Source organism: Delphinus delphis, chromosome 2 (genome assembly GCF_949987515.2).
Source record: "Delphinus delphis chromosome 2, mDelDel1.2, whole genome shotgun sequence".
Classification (NCBI taxonomy): domain Eukaryota; kingdom Metazoa; phylum Chordata; class Mammalia; order Artiodactyla; family Delphinidae; genus Delphinus; species Delphinus delphis.
This window is the reverse complement of record NC_082684.1, coordinates 74,550,124-74,571,663: the sequence shown is the minus strand read 5'-3', so window position 1 is coordinate 74,571,663 and position 21,540 is coordinate 74,550,124. Positions and strand designations below refer to the sequence as shown.

The 21,540-nt window shown below is 39.1% G+C and overlaps 1 protein-coding gene across 1 annotated transcript; it reads left to right on the top strand.

Annotated features, from left to right (window-relative positions):
- Positions 1-1,126: 1,126 nt before the first annotated feature.
- Positions 1,127-21,531, top strand: RNF212B (ring finger protein 212B). Its single transcript, XM_060004844.1, has 14 exons — positions 1,127-1,226; positions 3,084-3,136; positions 3,641-3,715; positions 8,546-8,661; positions 9,711-9,771; positions 10,491-10,519; positions 11,638-11,684; positions 11,906-11,948; positions 12,107-12,167; positions 12,800-12,848; positions 18,437-18,476; positions 18,773-18,873; positions 19,573-19,634; positions 21,405-21,531. Exons 1-14 carry the CDS (start codon positions 1,127-1,129, stop codon positions 21,468-21,470), a joined length of 903 nt encoding a protein of 300 aa, XP_059860827.1. The 3' UTR covers positions 21,471-21,531.
- The last annotated feature ends 9 nt before the right edge of the window (positions 21,532-21,540 follow it).

Below are 21,540 nucleotides of genomic sequence, written 5' to 3'. Positions count from 1 at the left end.
AAACTACTTTAAAACTTTTTTAAAGAAAAGACTTAAAAAAAAAGAAGACTTCAGTGGGGAAAAATTTTACCTTCTGTTTTGATTTTTTCCCCCAATTTAATTTTAAATGAAATTAAACTAATATATATTACATTCTTGTAGTATAGTCATGAAATTAAGCATAAATCTATTAAATGTGTGAACTAATTACAGCTCTATGTATCAGCTCTGTATTTTTTTTTTTTTTTTTTTTTTTTTTTGCGGTACGCGGGCCTCTCACTGTTGTGGCCTCTCCCGTTGCGGAGCACAGGCTCCGGACGCGCAGGCTCAGCGGCCATGGCTCACGGGCCCAGCCGCTCCGCGGCATGTGGGATCTTCCCGGACCGGGGCACGAACCCGTGTCCCCTGCATCGGCAGGCGGACTGTCAACCACTGCGCCATCAGGGAAGCCCTCAGCTCTGTATTTTTTATGTCAGTTTCTTCATTTAAAACCTTACATTTCAGTGAATATCAGATACATCTTTTGAAAAATGATGGGATTGGAAAAAATGTTAAATGATTTTCAAGATCGCTTCCAGTTCTATGATTCTGAGTTTCTATGGAGTAGAAGGAAATGTGAAAAGCTGAGACATCATGCATAAATAATGTTTCCATTAGATAAAATGTGTCCCAAATGGCTAATATGTGATCTTGTATATTTGGTCCACTACCTTCTCCTTGCTCCATCTTGCTGTATCACAGGAAACTATTAGGAAAGAAATAGATTTTTTTTTAGGATTGTTTTTTCTAATTACAAATTAGTGCCTGAATTAATCCAGAAAATTTAGAAAACAAAAAAAGTGTAAAGGCAACACACACACACACACACACACATACACATGATCTCACCATTCAAAAAAAATCATCATTGTCCTATTACTCTTCTAAATATGTATAATATTTCTCTTTAGAAAATTGCATAGCATAGTCTGCAGTCTGCTTTTTTTACTTCAGAGGTATATGTACTTCCTCACATCCAATTGAAATACCCACAATAATATGCCCACATCCCAATAAGTTAGCAGAAACTAAGCAAACATTGTTAAGTAGATTTTGGAACAGCTATAATTATGTTATGCCCCAGGTTATTCTCTTTCTCTGCTGCAGAATGGATTGGTTTCACTGCAACCTGTGTTTCCAAAAAGATGGGGCCCATTTCTTTGTCACCAGCTGTGGCCATATTTTCTGTAAAAAGTGTTTGACTCTGGGTGAGTGATTTAACTGTTTTCAGATTCAGGCAAAAATGTTTTTAACCTAGAAATAATGATTAACCATTTCTCTGTGTAACTTGGAATAAAAATCACTTAGTAGGCCGAAGGTGGTGTGGGTATAATAGGAAACTGTTGATTATGAAAATCGGAGGAATCCATTAAAAGGAATGATTTAGCAAATGGACTATCTATTACTTGAACATCAAAAGGTGCTTGTCAGTGTTCTGAAGCCTGTGGCAGGGAAAGCCACAAGGTTATCAGACTGATTAGAGGAAAGAGAAAAAATAAAAATAAAGAATAGAAATTGGGAAAGTGGTTGATAACAAGAGCTATTTCTAATGGGAAGTAGTATAATCTGTGAAATCAATTTAATTAGAAATGTTGACGATGGTGATAGTGGTGGGTGATACCTTTGTGGTTTAAAAAGTATTTTCATGTGTACCAGTTTTATGTATCCTCACCACAATCCCAGGAGGTAATTATTAGTAGACCCATTTTACAAATGAGGAGCTGGTTCAAATAGGTGATTTGACCAAGTTCTTGCAGCTGTTAAGTCTTAGAAGAGACAAATTTAAGGTGTGTCTTTTTTTTCTTAATGCTAAAATACTTACAAGGTATGTATTATATTCTGTAGGTATGTATTCTGGGTAGTAGGTCCAGAAGAGGGAGTTAAGATGTTTTGATCAGGGAAAATTTCATAGAAGAGGTGTTGTTTCAATAGAGTTTTGAGTAATAAACTGGAGTCTGCCAAGTGAATTAGGCAGGGAAGGTCATTCTGGTTTAAGAGAACAGCATGTGTAAAGGAATACAACATCATTAAACTTAGTACAGGGAAGTACATGTGGTTGGGATTGGTAGAGCATAAAAGAATAAAGTAAGAAATGGTGAGAGATGAGGCTAGAGTGGTAGGTAGTGGCCATATGATGGAAGGCTCTATATACCAGGCTAAAGAACCTGAACTTTATCCTGCAGGTGATGGAGAGCTGTGGAAGTTTCTTTGTCTTGTCTTTTTCTTAAATAGCAGAATGATTTGCACTTGCTAGCTCACTCTGATAATAATATGGAAGGAAGACGGGGAAAAACTTCATCCCCAAGGAAAGAAGAGTCAGGTTAGGTAGCCTCTGGAGAAGCTTTTTCTCTATGTGAATCTCATGACCCTTTAAAGTTATCTGCTAATGTAACAAAGCTATTACTATGGTAACAGCAGCTCACTTTGGAGCAGTTTGTCTCGGTGAAGCATATGTCATGTGACGTTTTCTCCGGACATGGCATTTATCTTAATCAATAACCAGCACCACTACTAAAATTTTAACTTCACAGGAAGATTAGTAATTTTAATTTCCACATCTTTCAGATTGGGTTAATTAGAGAATGAGAGTAGGAGAGCTTCAAAACAACATCCAGGAATATTAGCAAGGTGAGAACAAGGCAGGAATAATTGGAGAGTTTCTTATGGTGCTTAATGTGTGCCTACTGTCTGGTAGATAGAATAAAAAATAATAACTTAAAGTTGAGATCTTTGGTACTCTTCCCAGACTCTAGTAAATGTACACTCCTGTACTCCTGCTGGGAGGCTGCTGTCCCTCACCTGCAGAAGAAAACTGAGAATTTATAAAAAGGGAGATGGGTAGAGGTACAGTGTGAAAGCCTTACTTCTCATCAACATACAAGTTTGGAAACACTGATTTCGAGAATGGAGCTCAAGTCGATGTCCTTTTATAGCACAATGACATTTTGAATTCAGTAAGAACCCTCTTTTCATTAGCTAGCCTACTTGACTGTTATCATGTACTTTAGGAAAATCTTACCTCATGCCCATGAGAACCAAACATTTTTTTCCCCTTTCCCCGCTAGATAAATGTGCTGTTTGTGGAACTGCCTGCAAGTATCTGGCTCTTTCTGATAATGTAAGTTTTTCCTCCCCGTCACAAACAATCTTATCCCATTCCTGGTGTGTAGGAACTATACAAAGAATACAGTGGCTAAGAACTGAAATTTTGGGGGAATTCCCTGGTGGTCCAGTGGTTAGGACTTGGGGCTTTCACCGTGGGGGCCTAGGTTCAATCTCTGGTCAGGGAACTAAGATCCTGCAAGCCACATGGCATGGCCAAAAAAAAAAACTGAAATTTTTTTTTAAAAAAAGGAACAAACAAAACGTGTAGATAGCAATTGAAAAAAAAAGGAGGTAAACTAGAGATAAAAGAATTATTTGTGGATTTGTGACTGCTGTCACAGAAGCATGAGGTAAGAAGGATTAGGATATGTAGTCTACATCTCCTAGCGCAATAGTGATCGCCCTTTTAGCACAGTGAAATAATACCTGGTTGCTTTAGAAAGGGTGCTATGTCTTTAACCATATTTGCCTGTATTTTATTTCATTCCATTGTGGATGTGTCTTACTCTCTTCATAGCTGAAACCTCAGGAGAAGATGTACTTCAAAAGCCCTGTGGAGACAGCTTTGCAGTATTTTAGTCACATCTCTCAGGTATGAGAAATAAAAGTGAAGAAAACCTGATTTTCCAGGCAAGTTATAAATGCATCTTATTTCTTTTCCAGAGGTTCTCTTTAAACTGCATTCATATATTTGTATACAATGGGGAGAAATTGGCTGCCCTGTTTGCTTTCTTCCCTGATGATACAAATCTCAACAGTTAACTTTTTACTCACCCAGAATCTGTGATAGGCTGTAAAAACTACTATGTAGCTGACATCTTGCCTTGTGGTTCCTAGTTCTATTTAGTAATTTTTGAGGATAAAAAAGGTTCTAGAGAGCTTTGTCTTCTTTCTTCGCACATTTAATGAATCTTCTAAAAATTGCTTTGAATATACAGGCCTGACCCTGCAAACAATGGATTTAGTAGCCAAACTTTCAAGCTTTTGCTTATAGACCTAAGTTCAAAAACGGATTTCTTGTTCTCCACTCTTATTTTTCAATAACCTCTCTTGGCAACACATATATATTTAATTCTTCAGTTAGTATTTATAATAGGTTGCCTGAATTTTGGAAGATATTTTTCTTTTCCTGATGCATGATATGTTGTCATGCCATCGACTTGGTCAGGAGCAATAGAATTGTGGAAGGAAGTGAAGAGGAGATAGGACAACCATTTGAGAAAGTTCCCAAATTCTAAAAACTTTGGTTTTTCCTTTCCACTCTCCAGTTCTCCACCAAGATCATTTCATAGCCTCATGGGATTGCTATCTGGGCACATTTCTTGAGATTTTATCACTATTTTTCTTCTCTACTCTCCTCGTTCTTACGAGAATATTTTTTTATTAAACGTGAAGATGGTCCTTTGTCATGTTTGGCTGAAGACAGTAGGTTTAATTTTTCTTTGGTGTCTCCCCCTCAATCCTGACTCTGGAGATAGAGGAAGGGAAATTAAAGCTTTCACTGCATCCTGCTTTTAGCTGCTTGGGTGAACCGTCATATTTGAGATACTATTTAACATTATGGGGAGATAAAATCCAGCTGAGACTCAAGGAGAAATGTAAACAAGGTCACATGAACAAGAGAAAGAGCAGAGCTTTGGTTAATAACTAAACCAAGGGTTAGTTAATGATCAGGAGAGAAATTATATGTAGTCTGAATTCTACCCTGCCTAATCATGGGACCAAATACACATGGTCAAGTAATCAAGATAAAATACATGAAAAGGGTCAGTTAATCATCACTGTAGTGAAGTGCCCGTTTGGTGAAGTCAGCAATGTCTGAAAATGTGTTTTCCCAATCTGTGAAGTTGAATAACTGATCCAGGTAATGTCTAGATTGTCTCGTTCAGGCTTCTGCTCATATTTTTCTTCCTCAGTCAGACCTTTACTGACTCTCATATCTCAAATAGCAGCCCCAAGTCTACTTCTCACCCTGCTTTATTTTTCATCATAGGTCTTATCTCTAACATTATATAATTTATTTATTGTCTGAATCCTGCACTGCTTTCCCTTAGCATAATGTGTTCAAGGTTTATCCATGTTGTAGAATGTATTAGAACTTCATTAGTACTTTATTCCTTTTTATGACCAAATAAGAATCCATTATATAGCTGGATATACGTTTCACGTATTCATTCATCCATTGAGGGACATTTAGGTTATTTCCACTTTTTGGCTATTATGAATACTGCTGCTATGAGTATTTGTATACAAGTTTTTGTGTGGACATATATTCATTTCTCTTGGATATATACATAGGAATTAGATCACTGGATCAAATGGTAACTCTATGTTTAACTTTTGGAACTGCCAGACTGTTTTCCCAAGTGCTTGCACATTTTACATTTTTACCAGCAGTGTATGAGGGTTTTGATTTCTCCATATCCTCACCAACACTTGTTTTATCTGTCTTTTTTTAATAATAATCATCCTAGTGGTGTGAAGTGCTATCTCGGTGTGGGTTTGATTTGCATTTCTCTGATGATTAATGTTGTTGAGCATCTTCTCATGTGCTTATTGGCTATTTGTTTGTCATCTTTAAAGTAATATCTATTCAAATCCTTTGCCCATTTTTAAGTCGGATTGTCTTTTTATTAGTTGTAAGAGTTCTTTATATATTCTAGGTACAAGTCCTTCACCACATATGTGATTTGCAAACATTTTCTCCCATTTTGTTGGGCCCATCCACTTTAAAATTAAGAAGAAGTAACATAAATGTCCATTAAGTAAATACAAATAGGAAGAACAGACAACATCAAGCATCAAATAGAGTAGGAAATAAAGAGAGAGAAGAGGTTGAGAGAAAGAGAGGGAAAGATAAAGGTTCACAAAGAAAGACAAATTCAGAGCAAAAGGCACAAATGAAAATACAGAGGGACTTCCCTGGTGGGCCAGTGGTTAAGGCTCTGCACTCCCAATACAGGGGGCATGGGTTTGATCCCTGCTTGGGGAACGAAGATCCCACATGCCATATGGCGCAGCCAAAAAAAAAGAAAAAGATAAACAAAAATACAGAGAAAGACTTTTTTAAAAAATGAATTTATTTATTTATTTTGGGCTGCATTGGGTCTTCGTTGCTGCACGCGGGCTTTCTCTAGTTGTGGTGAACAGGAGCTACTCTTGGTTGTGGTGTGCGGGCTTCTCATTGCAGTGGCTTCTCTTGTTGTGGAACACGAGCTCTAGGCATGCGGGCTTCAGTAGTTGTGGCTCTCGGGCTGTAGAGCTCAGGCTCAGTAGCTGTGGCGCACAGACTTAGTTGCTCCGCGGCATGGGGGATCTTCCCCAACCAGGGCTCGAACCTGTGTCCCCTGCATTGGCAGGCTGATTTTTAACCACTGCGTCACCAGGGAAGCCCAAGAAAGACTTTCATAAATTTAATGTTGGGACTGACAAACTTTTTCTTGAAAGGTTAGTAAATATTTTAGGTTTTGCAGGCTATGCAACCTCTGTTGCAGCTACTCAACTCTGCTGCTGTAGCACAGAACAACAGCCACAGGCAATCTGTAAACAAATGGGTATGACTGTATTCCAGTAAAACTTTATTTACAAATACAGGCAGCTGGCCCTGATCATTAGTTGGCTGACTGGGAAATCATATGTTTTGCTAACATACTTAAATAACTACCATATAAATCGTTTGAGTAAAATCAGGTCAAGACCTGATCTCATAAATAGATCAGATCAGTTTCCCATCCCTCACTTGAATTTAAAGACTGAACAGCTGAGATAATCAATGGTGCCTTTGAAGAAAGGTTTTATTTAGTTGAAGATTATTTTACCTGAAAAGAAAAAGTTTATCTGTCAGTTTTTAAGACTTCTGAAACAGTGTAGCTGAGTTCTTTATCACTACTGAGCAGGTCGAGGAACCTTAAGCCCCAGTGTGAGAGGCTTTGATCACAAACTGCAACCCAAAACTTAACTCCCTGGCTGTGCCACGTGGCTTGTAGGATCTTAGTTCCCCGACGAGGGATCGAACCTGTGCCCCCTGCAGTGGAAGCGTGGAGTCTTAACCACTGGACCACCAGGGAAGTCCCCTTGCTTTTGATAAGGAAGCATTTTTAGGATTCTTTTTTGCTCAAATCTCTTTGAGCACCAAAGTAGTTTTGGCACGTAGGTTAGTAGGTCTCTTGGCTATATATTGTATCTAACCATAGTATCTATTGCTCGCCAACCCTTTGCCATTTTAGATAACTCCCAGGATTGAGTGCCTTTTTTCTGCTTCTGCATTGTTCAAATTTTCTAAAATGAATATGTTTTACTTTTATTGAAAACAAGAATAAATTTTAAAAAATAGATTACAGTGAATTCTTATCTGTGTAGAATTAGTTTAGTTTGCTTTTGAGTAGAAAGGAAAGAGTGTAGAGACTATATAAATTCGGAAGTAGAATTCTTTAGTAAGGTGGCAAAAGCAACTTGCAAATTAAATGAGAACAAAAAGTTTATGACAAAAGTACCAGATCTAGGAAGGACCTAAGAAAAAAGGTTTACGGTGTGAGTAGGGAGGAAACAAACGAGACCTGAATACTGCTGTGTATTCAAAAGTAGAACCTGACAAAGCTAAAATACTTTCCACATATTAACTTTTGATCTGATTCAGTAATCCCATGATAGGCACATCAGTATATCAAATGGTAAATTAAAGCAAAAGATAAAATTATTTACCCATGGCCAGAAATAAAATTCAGGAATAGGTAAATCTCCTTCTGTGCCTCTTTGCCCTTTACTGTAGCAACATAAACAGCCTACAAGTGTCTATGTGTGAGTATCTTAGGGAAAGTAAATTGGTTACCAGTGCTCTGTAGAGCTAGGAATGTGGAAGCTGAGTCCAAGCTAATAGTAAACAAGTAAGGTCAGAACCAGTTCTAAGCTTGGAAACATTTTTTTGGTTGTCACTTCTTGCTCAAGATGAATGGTTATATTTTTTTTTTTTTTTTTTTTTTTTTTGCGTTGCGCGGGCCTCTCACTGTTGTGGCCTCTCCCGTTGCGGAGCACAGGCTCCGGACGCGCAGGCTCAGCGGCCAAGGCTCACGGGACCCAGCCGCTCCGCGGCATGTGGGATCTTCCCGGACCGGGGCACGAACCTGTGTCCCCTGCATCGGCAGGCGGACTCTTAACCACTGCGCCACCAGGGAAGCCCGAATGGTTATATTTTTAAAGGGTCATTCTATGTCAGAATGTTCTCATTAAGATATTAGGAAGGCACTTTTCTGGAAATGAAAAGCTTTGGCTTTCCCTAGTTTTGGGGAATCATGAATTAGGTCAGATGCTCCAGAAGAAAATGATCAGTAATAGAGTATGAATTGATGGGTTTCCATTTGTTGCTACAAGTAAGGGGAAAGGAGTTATGGGGGTTGTATGTCAAAGGTCTGTTTTTCCCTAGTAGGTGTGGAGTTTCCAGAAGAAGCAAACAGATCTCCTCATCGCCTTTTATAAGCATAGAATTACCAAGTTAGAAGCAGCCACGCAGGAGGCACAGCAAACACTGACTAACCAGGACAAGTAAGTGACGAATGAAATCACCAGAGAGCCTTTTTCTTCTCATAGAAGCTGTAGCCCTTATTTTCTTATGGTTCCAAAGCCTAAAAATTGCTCCATGTGTGTTTATGTTTGTCTTGGTTAAGTCAGGTACAGAATTTTTGGTCTCTCAATCTCCATTTTATTTTTCTCTTTCTTCCCTCAAGGGACCTTCCCTACTTTATAGCTTTCCCCTTTTACTTCCATCTGTCGAAAACTACTTCAGAGAAATCGGACATGACTTTTTCACAGTAATAATGATGGAAGATTTAAAATGTTACCTCTAGGAGGGTGTGTTTTGGTTCTTTTTTTTTTTTTTTGGCTGCGTTGGGTCTTTGTTGCTGCACGCAGGCTTTCTCTAGTTGCAGCAAGCGGGGGCTACTCTTCATTGTGGTGTTGGGGCTTCTCATTGCGGTGGCTTCTTTTGTTGCAGAGCATGGGCTCTAGGCGCGCAGGCTTCAGTAGTTGCAGCACGTGGGCCCTAGAGCACACGGGCTTCAGTAGCTGTGGCACATGGGCTCAGTAGTTGTGGCACACAGGCTCAGTAGTTGTGGCTCATGGGCTCTAGAGTGCAGGTTCAGTAGTTGTGGCGCACGGGCTTAGTTGCTCCACAGCATGTGGGATCTTCCCAGACCAGGGATTGAACCCATGTCCCCTGCATTGGCAGGCAGATTCTTAACCACTGCACCACCAGGGAAGTCCATGTTCTTTTGGAAATCTTAAGCTAAAAGATGGAATCCCTGATGGAAATTTTCAGACAGCAGCAGGCCAGGGGAAAATGTGTGGAGAGGAAATGCAGTTCTGTGTAAACTTCTGAAATCGTACCAAGTGACTGTTTATTTTGTCCACCTGATTCTTCTCACCACCAAAACCCTGCCATTGCCCCCCTGAATCACCAGATCTCTGACAGAAATACCTTGTATAGTGGCAAGTATCTCTCCGGAAGCATTAACTAGATGTTGATAATAAAAATCAGGTTTTTTATCCCACTGACCTGCTGGAGCTGATTGTTTCTTTTTCCATCTTTTGCCTAGAGAGCTGTCAGTCTTAAGGAAAGAGAATGGAGAACTGAAGAAATTGCTAGCCATCCTAAAGGTGAATGAAATAGATTTTCCATACTATTATTTTCTCTCTTACTTGGCCCATCTATCTAGCTGACTGAATAGAATTAGTGTTTCCTAACCTTTTTCACATCATGGCTGGTAATATTGATAACATTTGTACAGCAAGCACACTGTAGTAAATGGACGAGGCCACAGAAGACCTTGGAGGGATGAAAGGACAAAATCTAGCACAGTGGTAACCTATTCTCGAATATCAGGGAGTCCATGCCATAACACATGGGAAGCTCTCTTATAGAAGAGATATCTGTGGTAACTTAAAATTTGTCTTCAAGAATCCCAAGGCACCTCAGGACCTTTCCTGTCCCTCAAACTCTATTTCCTGGACATTTGTCTCTTCCCAAGATTGTCCTTTGTGTTTATATAATGTTCCTTTTGATCTTACTCTTGTAACTCTTCTAGCACATTGTAATCCTGTCATTTTCCTTGCTCTCCCCATAGACTCTCTATATTTCCCCACATGTATCAGTCTACAGGATTCCCAATGTGTTTTTGTGAAGAGGAACTAAAATTTTCTTCCCCCAAAGCTAATAATTTTCTGAGGAAACACTCACTGTTGCTGTTTTTTCTTCTATTGGGCATCTTAGTAACCACAACTAGAGGACATTGCAGCTTAGCTATCTGACAAGTAAGATCCATTGATTGGGACCATTGAGCTACAGCTTCCTTCACTCCCATTTTTTTCACCTACAGGAATCTCCAAGTTGGTACCAAGGAAGCAGGTCAGTTTTATCAGGCCCCATACCATCCCTCTTTGAAAATTTCTATCCTTTCCTTTTTTTTTTTTTTAATTGGAGTATAGTTGCTTTACAATGTTGTGTTAGTTTCTGCTGTACAGCAAAGTGAATTCTATCCTTTCTTGGCACTTGGCTGTAGCTCCTGTGTGGGCTCTGCGGTGGAGGGAATGGTTTATGAATTCATTTTTCACTTCTCCAAAAAAGAGCTCCTTACTGAAAAGTGCTGAACTAAAATCTTGGATGAATGCTCACCCTTGACCGTCACCTTATGAAATCCTATTCACCCCTCAAAATTGAACTCATGTGTCATTTCCTCTGTCAGCACTTTATTAGGCAGAGTTAGATGTTCTATTATTCATTTATTCAATAAATATTCATTAAGTACTTACTGTTTGTGAAGCACTGTGTTAGGTGTTGGGTGTACATCACCGATTATTCTAATTGTAAATGTCTGTACCCTACCAGTTATTATATATTTTTAATATCAGCTCTGCATTGGTGGATTAAAAAGACATGGCCCCTGACTCACAGAAGCTAAAGTATAGTGTTCTATCATCCTTCCATACTTCTGACATACCCATTATAACACTTATGTTGCTCTTTTTCTTTTTGTCTCTCCCACTAGCCTGTGAGCCTCTCAAAAATAGGAACCATATTCTAGTTATCTTTGTAAGTTCAGGATCTAAGACTTATGAGCACTAAATAAATGTCTGTGGGTAGATGGAAGAGGGGATGGAGGGAGTGAGGGAATGGCAGATGTATGAATGGATGGACAGATGGATAGATATATGTAAAGTTGAGAGTACCTGGTAAGGCACTATGGGAAGGAAGAAAGAAGGACTTCAGAACTTCTATTATGGGCAATAGAGAAGTGGAGAAGATTTCGTTTAGGGAATTGGAGAGCCAAGGAGTCCCATATGGAAAGCTTGCCTCTGTATTTTGGGCTGATACCTGTAATACATGATTAGTAAGCAATTTGTGCTCAGAGAGAAGGCTGTTATTTCTGTAAATAATGACCTGATTGATCCTCTAAGGTGGCACTAAGTTCTGCTTAGAGAAAATAGAGCTGCCTTTCTTTTTTTTTTTTTTTTTTTTCCTTGCAGGTCAACCACACCTCGACCAGTGGGCATTACTTCTCCATCACAGTCAGGTAGAGACCATGTTTTGCCCAAATATCTGTGTGAGATGAGTAAATATCCTTATCCCATATGGAAGATGGTTTCCTCTCAGAAAGTATAATGTGATTTTCCAAATCTTATGTATGATATGAAAAGGCCATACTCCTGGACACTCACTTGCAACATGTAGGCTAGGCAAGGCAGGGCACACCATTGATGGCAACTTTTCATTCTGCATTTTATTCCCTTTCAGTTACTCCACGACCCAGTTCTCAGCATAGCAGCCAAGTGGTCAGGTGAGTAGAAAGCTACACAGCAGCATTAGAACTGTTGGCAAAAGATCAAGATGAAAGAAATGCCTAGATACGGCTGAGACAGGGACTGAGGAGACTTTATGTCTGTGTAAAAGTTTAATACCAGGTTTGTTTTTTCCTTTTTGTTTTGCCTTATACAGTCGGTCCTCCTCAGTGGAATCTATCCTTTATAGAGGGGCTGGCTTTAGTAACTTGGGACAGGTAAGAAATATTCACATTATCTTTTCAGATTGAGACTTCTAATGCTAAATGAAAGCCAAGATTAAAGCAAGAATATTAAAATTATATTGATTTTGGCATGAATTATCTGATGCCATGCCTGGACTCTCTTTCAGCAATTCAGACCTGATGTTAGAAGCTGACCTAATTCATGACTCGGAATGAATGGGGTGAAAATAGTGGACTGCATTAACAGTGTCCATCATGTTCATTTTGGAAGGAATAAAGTGTGGATCCTTCCTGGAGTCACGTACCCACTCTGGGAGAAAAACATACACTTCAGTGTATAGCCATAGCATGAAATATGGAAGCCAGAGAATCGGGATATATATATATATATATATATATTTTTTTTTATTTTATTTTATTATTATTATTTTTTTGGCGGTACGCGGGCCTCTCACTGTTGTGGCCTCTCCTGTTGCGGAGCACAGGCTCCGGACACACAGGCTCAGCGGTCATGGTTCACGGGCCTAGTCGCTCCGCGGCATGTGGGATCCTCCCGGAGCGGGGCAGGAACCCGTGTCCCCTGCATCGGCAGGCGGACTCTCAACCACTGCGCCACCAGGGAAGCCCCGGGATATATTTATTAATGTTTATTATTTGTCCCTCAGGGAGCCAGAGCGCTGCAGGGAAGGAGCACTCCAAGAGACTCTTTTACTGGTGAGAGGGGCAGTGTAGGGGAAGGAGTCAGAAGCCAACACATTCTGAGCAGATACCAGCAGATTTCTGGTTTTCTGTGCATAATATAATGCCATTTTACTTTTTCTCCAGAAGGTGGTTCCAGGTATCCAGATACAACTTTTCAAGTAATGATATTTCTGTTCTCAAACTGATAAGGGGAAAATTGAAACTTGAGTATTAGAAAGTCATTGAAACCCTCTGGTCAGGAGACTGGAGAGTAACTTTTAAAATAATTGACCTGGATTTTAATTGCCACAAGATGGCAGTAGAAGTTAGATCTAAAAGAAAGATTAACTAGATGCCAATTATGTTAGCCTGAAGGGTGTCTGGCTTCTTCACTGTGTATCAAACACAAAAATATTCCAGTGAAGAAATATTTTGGTTCCACCTACGTAATTTCTTGTCTCTTTCCCCTTAGAACTATTACTGTTATTACTGTTTTTCAAGGCATTAGTCAGTCCATAGAGTATACTTGGAGAGGATTTCCCTTTCTTTCCCAAGAGGCAGTTTTGAAATTCACAGATCTCTTCCTGGATAACCATTTTTGAAATTCACCAAATAGCCTCCCTCCAGTTCTTTCATCTTCACCCCTTTGAAAAACTAGGTGCTCTAGCCAATTTATTTCTGTCAGGTTAGTAGTAATACTCTCTTTTATTTCTGATTTTAGTTATTTGGGGCTTTCTTCTTTTTTCTTGGACAGCCTGGCTAAAGATTAGTCCAATTTTTTAACAGTTCTAAAAAGGAAGTTTATTTTTAAAAAATTTTTAAATTAAAGTATAGTTGATTTACAATATCATCTAAGTTTCAGGTGTACGGCACAGCAATTGAGATACATATATATATATATGTACCATCTTCCAGAAAAAAAGCGAATGAACTTTTTGGCCAACCCAATACAGACATATACATACATATGTATGTATATTTATATAACTGAATCTATATATACATATATTTTTTCAGATTCTTTTCCCTTATACGTTATTATATAATATTGAGCACAGTTTCCTGTGCTATTGGAAACTATTCCTGTGCTATAGTTTCCTGTCCTTGTTGGTTATCTGGTTTTTTTTTTAATTTATTTATTTTTGGCTGCGCTAGGTCTTCGTTGCTGCATGCGGGCTTTCTCTGGTTGTGGTGAGCAGGGGCTACTCTTCGTTGTGGTGCTCTCATTGCGGTAGCTTTTCTTGTTGTGGAGCACGGGTTCCAGGTGCGCAGGCTTCAGTAGTTGTGGCACGTGGGCTCAGTAGTTGTGGCTTGCGGGCTGTAGAGCACAGGCTCAGTAGCTGTGGTGTGCGGGCTTAGTTGCTCTGCGGCATGTGGGATCTTCCCAGACCAGGGCTCGAACCCATGTCCACTGCACTGGCAGGCGGATTCTTAACCACTGCACCACCAGGGTTATCTATTTTATACATAGTAGTATGTATGTGTTAATCCCAGCCTCCAGATTTATCCTGCCCCTCACCCCACAGGATTAGTCAATTTTGTTTATCATTTCAAAGAACCAACTTTTAGTTTTCTTGATTTTTCTCTATTATTTTTCTATTCTCTATTTCATTTTTTTCTGCCCTAATCATTTTCTTTCCATCTGCTTTTGGGTTTAGTTCTCCTCGTTTCTTAAAGTGGACAGTAGCATTATTGACTTGAGATCTGCTTTTTTAATATAGACCTTTACAGTTATAAATTTCACTCTGAGCACTGCTTTCACTGCATCCTTTTAAGTTTTAGTATGTTGTGTTTTTGTTTTCATTCATCTCAAAGTATTTTCTAACTTCTGTGATTTTCTTTTCTTTGACCCATTAGTTACTTAGCAGTGTTGATTATCCACATAATTGTTAATTTCCCAAATTTCCTCCTGTTAATTGATTTTAATTTCATTTCATTGTTGTTGAACAACATACTTTGTATGGTTTAGATCCTTTTAAATTTATAGCCTAAAACATTGTCTATCCTGGGGAAAGTTCCCTGTACACTTGAAAAGAATGTGTATTCTGCTGTTGTTGGGTGGAGTGTTCTATAGATATCTGTTAGATTTAGTTGGTATATAGTGCCATTTAAATCTTCTGTTTTCTTGCTGATCTTCTGTCTTGCTGTTTTATCCATTATTGAAAGTGGGGTATTGAAAGCTCTATTATTGTTGAATTATCTATTTTTCTCTTCAATTCTGTCAGTTTTTGCTTCATGTATTTTAGGACTTTGTTTTTAAGTGCATATATAAGTGTTATATCTTCTTGATGGGTTGACCCTTTTATCATTTTGACCTTTGTCTCTAGTAACAATGTTGTCTTAAAGTGCATTTGTCTGATATTACCCATTCCAGCTCTCTTTTGTTTACTGTTTGCGTGGAATATCTTTTTCCATCCTTTTACTTTAAACCTGTATGTGTCTTTGAATTTACAGTGAGTCTTTCATAGACGATGTATAGTTGGATCTTTTTTCACCATTTGGCCAGTTTCTGCCTTTTAATTGGAGAGTTTAATACATTTACATTTAACGTAATTATTAATAAGGAAAGACTGCTTCTGCCATTTTGCTATTTGTTTTCTATGTGTCTTTTTTTTTTTTTTTTTGCCACACCACACAGCATGTGGGATTTTAGTTCCCCGACCAGGGATTGAACCTGTGCCCTCTACAGTGGAAGCGTGGATTCTTAACCACTGGACCACCAGGGAAGTCCCTGTTTTCTATATGTCTTATGTATGTTTTGTTCCTCACTTCCTCCATTTTTGCTGTCTTTTGTGTTAAACAGCTATTTTCTAGTGTACCATTTTACTTTCTCTCTTGTTTCTTTCACTGTATTTTTTGTTATTTTCTTAGGGATCAACATCATAATTAACATCATAATTTATAACAATTTAGTTCAGATTATACCAAACTTAATTTAAACAGTGTACAAAAGCTTTTCTCCTATATAGTTCCATTCCCCTCTCCATTCTATTGTGCTGTTATTATATAGATTATATCTTTAAAAATTGTGTTCTCCTCAACATAAATTTATAATTATGTTTTATGCAGTTGTCTTTTAAATCAGATAGGAGGAAGTTACAAAAATACACTTATACTTTTATGTTTATCAATGTAGTTATCTTTACCAGTGATCTTTACTACTTCTTCATGTAGATTTGAGTTACTGTCCAGTGTCCTATCACTTAAGCTTGAAGGACTCTCTTTAGTATTTCTTGTAAAGCACGTTTGGTAGTGATGAATTCTCTTAATTTTGACACTCATCTGGGAGTGTCTTAATTTCTCCTTCATTTTTGAAGGATAGTTTTGCTGGATTTAAAATTTTTGATTGACAGTCTTTCAGCATTTTGAATACGTTATCCTCCTATATTCTGGCCTCCATGGTTTCTGAGGAGAAATCAGTGCCAATTTTATTGAGAATCCCTTTCATGTGATGAATGGCTTCTCTCTTGCTGCTTTCAAGTTTCTTTTTTTGCCTTTAGCTTTCAACAGTTTATGATGAGTCTAGGTGCGGATCTCTTTGATTTATCCTCTTTGGGATTTGTTGAGCTTCTTGGATGTATAGATTAATGTTTTCATCTAATTTGGGAAGTTGTCAGCCATTATTTCTTCAGATAATTCTTTCTGCCCTTGGTCCTCTCTGTTCTCCTTCTGGAACTCCCATTTTGCACATGCTGGTGTGCTTGATGGTATTCCACCAAGGTCTTTGAGGCTTTGTTCATTTTTCTTCATTCCTTTTTCTTTCTCTTCTTCATACTGGATAATCTCAATTGATTTATCTTCAAGTTTGCTGATTCTTTTTTCTGACAGCTCATATCTCTAGTGAAGTTTACATTTTAGTTATTGTACTTTTCAATTCCAGAACTTATATTTGCTTCTTTTTAATATATTTCTTTATTAGTGTTCTCTATTTGATGAGACCATTCTCATACTGTTGTTTAGTGCTTTAGACATGGTTTCCTTTAGCTAACTGAACATGTTTAAAATAGCTGATTTAGGGACTTCCTTGGCAGTCCAGTGGTTAAGACTGTGCTTCCACTGCAGGGGATATGGGTTCGATCCCTGTTCGGGGAACTAGGATCCCGCATGCCTGTCAACGTGGCCAAAAAAAAAAAAAAAGAACCGCTGGTTTAAAGTCTTTGTCTTTAAAATCCAATGTATCTGAGCTTCCTCAAGGACAGTTTCTATTGCTTGTGCTTTTTTCCTTTACATAGATCATACTTTCTTGTTTCTTGCATGCCTCATAATTTTTTGTTGAAAACTGGACAGCTAAATAATATAGCATGGCAACTCTAAGAATCAGATACTTCCTCCCTTCCCAAGGTTTGTTGTTGTTGCTGTTTGTCATTGTTTGTTTAGTGACTTTCTAAAACTGATTCTGTAAAATCTGTATTCTTTCTCGTGTGGCCACCGAAGTGTCTATTTGGTTAGCTTAGTGTTCAGCTAATGATTGGACAGAGCTTTCCTTAAACACCTAGTACCAATAAATCCCTCAGTGTTTGCTGAGGGACTGTGTGTTGGGGTGTACCTTCAACATGCAGCTGACGACTGTGCCTTAGCCTTCACTTTCTGCTTGTATGACCTCAAGGTAGTCCCAAGGTGAGAGCTTAGAGCCTTTTCAATCTTTACTGAGCATGCACACAGCCCTGTGCATGCACATGGCCTAGATTCCCAAGAACTTGTTGTTCCTTTTCAAAATCCCGGTGGACAGGTCATTCCACAGCTTTTCCTTTTATGCTTTTTGGTTAGCCTATTGTTTGCCCCAACTGATATTCACCTCCTCAGGCAGGCTAAACAAGTGCCTCTAATTATTTGCAACAAACACTCCTGGGGAAAAAGCTTTTCACACTTGGTGAACTCTTAAGCTCCAAGTCCTGGTAAGTTTGGCTCCAAGTCAGGTCAAATAAAGGCAGCCTTGCAAGTGAAGTCTTCCAGTGAACAACTAGGCAGGTCAAGTATGACAATTCTCTGGGAATGAGGTTTTGAAAGAGCTCCAACCCCATTCCATCCCCTATGATGACTGCCAAACTGTTGATTTTCAAGGCTACCATGGAGCTGGAGAGGGAGAAATGGGAATAGGGCAAGTTAAAATGTCACAAAGCTCACTGTTCTTACTCACATTCAGCTATTTTTCTGGAATAAACATTCCCCAGATTGCTAAAAGCCCTTTGTTAATTTCCAGAATTCTGAAGAAGTTGATTCTGACAATTTTTGCCAGTTTTCTCATTCCTTTTATGGAGAGAATCTGTGGAGGTCCTTACTCTACATTTTTACTGCTGTCACTCCCAGCCAATTTAAAGACCCTTTGTCTTTAGCCATTCTTTCTGATAATCTTCACCTTAGAGGGGAAACCAAGGCACAGATACATTAGAACACATCAAGGCAGTGATGGATCCTTGCCCATAAACTCATGAAAGGGCGAGGAAAGCACCTTTATGATCCACTGCTAGGTGACTTGTGGGCTTTTTCACTTGCCATTAGCCCCCAAGTCTAACATATATACCAAATCTTTGATCCCCTGTTCCTTTGCCCTGGCCCCCAGAATACCTGGATCTCTTCTTGGTTCATGAATTATCTCATAGGCTCATCTTTATGCTTTTCAGAAACCCCTTCACCAGCTTCCACTCACAGCCTATCTTATAGGTAAGTAATACTGCTTCCTTTCACTTGAGATCTGTTCCCACTGACATTCTGCCAGCAGCCCTGTGGTTACTTCTCCACTGGCCTATACCACTGAAGCTTATAATCTACCTTGTAAACAAAAGAGAAGGTTGAACAGTACTGTGTCTAATATACATCTGAATTACTTAATTGTATTCTGAGTTGCAAGCAGGGGATTCATTTCCTCTCTGGTTTAAATGTATAGGCTCTTCCTTTACACATGGTTTTTACTTTAACCTTTCCTTTTCTCTACTGATGCTTTTATTTCCCTTCCTTAGACCTTCATCTGCCTCCTCCGGACAGGGGATTTTTTCTTTCAGACCATCCCTAAGTGGTGGGGATTCAGGTCAAATAGGAGTCCTCACCCCCAATAATTCAGGTAAGTTAAATAACATTCCCAAAGGAGTGGAGCTTCAACCATTGACATATACACTAAAATGAAGATTTTCAAGGTGCAAAGAAGTTGAGATTTTTACACCCCAGCCCCTGAAAAAAGCACTGTCTCAAGTTTGACTCCTTAATATTCTTTAAGAGTTACCCCATTTCCTTCACAGTTAAGGCAGGCTTTGGATTGTGCCTAAATATCACTCATCCTGTCACCAGGAGTAGAGTTCTGCTCTTTAGCCAGAAGGTTGGCCTGTAGAATTAAACTGGCTTTTTGTTTGTTTCTTTTGAGATCCCTATGTTGCAGCACTGCTGGGAGCTTAGTGCTGAATGAGAATGATAAAACCAGCATCCTTTATTCTCCTCATGTTTTCCCAAAAGGTACCTCTGCTACCAGTCCTTGTGATAAGGGGCTGTCATCTTTCATAGCTCACCAAAATCTTTATATTGTCTCTACATCTTTCTACTCATAGTTAAACTCAAATCTCAGACCTCTGTGTCACCACCCCATCCTCACAGTAAAAGAATGGACTTTATATTATAACCCACCTCTTGAATTGCTGAGCTAACAGTCTTTTCCCTTCTGAGTAGTGTACTGCAGATTAAGAACCACTTATTTATCCTGATGCATAAATAACAATACTGAGAAACTGCCCCAGGTAGTTATCTTTCACTATTTAATTCCATCCTCCAGGTCAGAGGGAGAGCAGAACCACACTAGAGGGTCTTCCTGGTTTCCAGCTACCAGCCCTACAGGTGAGCCCTGGCCAGTCTAACTGGTCTGCTCATGAAAAACTCACACAGTTAGGCCTGCACACTTAATGCCTCATTCTGGTCTCTTGTTAAGGTGATAGAATGTAACCAGTGGAGAATGACGTGGTTTCAAGTGTGGTAACCACAGGTACACAGTTTTCCAGAGTGGTGTCACTCTGATAATATGACTGTCAGATTACCTTCCTGGTTTGGGGTTTAAAAATTAGGTCACAGGGCTTCCCTGGTGGCGCAGTGGTTGAGAGTCCGCCTACCGATGCAGGGGACACGGGTTCGTGCCCCGGTCCGGGAGGATCCCACATGCCGCGGAGCAGCTGCGCCCGTGAACCATGGCCGCTGAGCCTGCGCGTCTGGAGCCTGTGCTCCGCAGCGGGAGAGGCCACAACGGTGAGAGGCCCGCGTATAGCAAAAAAAAAAAAAAAAAAAAAAAAAAATATTCGGTCACATAGTAATGAAAGGTTTTAAACTGAGAGGTCTTGGCCAGGGTGAACTAAGGATGTGGACACAAATGACATTCTCAAGAGTTTCACAGAAAGGGGTTTTCAATGGAATATATATTTTGGATAGAGGTACTGCTTGAACTAGGAAAAACCATTTTCATTTCTCCAAAGAGCAACAGCAGAATAATGTTTTGTAAATTTATGAGACTATGATTCTGATCCAGAAAACAAGAGGAAAAGGGCATGGGAACGAGAAGAGAGGTTTGTAAGGAGCTCTATTAAATGAAAAGTCCAGTCTTGCCTTTTAAGTTCACTTTTACACCTTGGGTTTTGAGGATATTTAGGCCAAGCTCCTGGTGACCTACTAAGGTAGGTAAATATTTTGCTCTCATGTTCCAAAATTCCCTTTATTTTCATCAGCAAGGAATTAGGGTCTAAGCCTTAACAGACAACGCTGGGGAAATAACATCCCTCTAAGACCCTCGTAAATCGAGGGATTAATCTACAGGTGAAAAAAAGACTTAAGACACATAAACCATCTGCAAATAAATGGCCTCCAGTTGGATCTTGATTGGAACAAACTGTAAAAACCATTTATGAGACAGTTGAGGAAAACTGAATACTTAGTGGACATTTTATATTAAGGAATTGTTAATAGTGTTTTTTTTGTAGGCATGATGCTATTGTGGTTATGTTTTTAAAAATAGTCTTTATCTTTTAGAGATGCATACTAAAATACTTATGGATAGAAAATTAAATGATTGTCTGAATTTTGCTTTAGCTTAATCTAGTGGAAAGGGGCAGTGTGAGAAAGTAGAAATGAAAAAAAATTGGCCATGAGTTAATTGTTGAAGTTGGGTGATGAGTACATATGAGTACATTATACTACTGTTTTTGTATTTTTTGAAAATTTCCATAATAAAGTTAGAAAAAGAGTTATTGAAGAAAGTACCACTTCCCCAGAGGCCTAAGAACTCTGCCTCCCTGGTAATCATCTCTGGGTATGGTAGTCATGTTCCAGGCTTCCCAAAACTGTTTGATTTTCAAATATTCGGCTTTATCACCATAAACCACGGAAATGCTCCAGTTTCATAAGTAGCAACAAAGCCTTTGTCACATTAGATGTATCAAATCTTAGTTTGGAAAAGTTAGTTTTCATGAAAGGGGGAAAACTATGGGGAAGCAACAGCAGCGGTTTACTGTCACGATAAACTTCATATAATGACTTGAGAGGGCCTTACTTGCCCTTTTTGTTACAAACACTCGCCCTTTTTGTTACAAACACCCTTAACTGCCTTCCTGTCCTGTGATGCAGAATCTCTACCAACAGAGGCAGATGGGATTAGCCAGGGGGAGAGAAGCATGGAACACTCCCAGATAGACCATTTTCAAGATCTGATCTATACATACTGCTGAAGGACGGACGGTAGCATCTCATACTCATTTAGGTG

Excerpts from the sequence above, each read along its gene's own strand:
- RNF212B (XM_060004844.1), top strand. The coding sequence starts at position 1,127 with ATGGATTGGTTTCACTGCAACCTGTGTTTCCAAAAAGATGGGGCCCAT. Across the intron at positions 3,137-3,640 it reads ATCTGGCTCTTTCTGATAAT|CTGAAACCTCAGGAGAAGAT; the intron begins GTAAGTTTTTCC and ends CTCTCTTCATAG. Across the intron at positions 11,949-12,106 it reads CATAGCAGCCAAGTGGTCAG|TCGGTCCTCCTCAGTGGAAT; the intron begins GTGAGTAGAAAG and ends TGCCTTATACAG.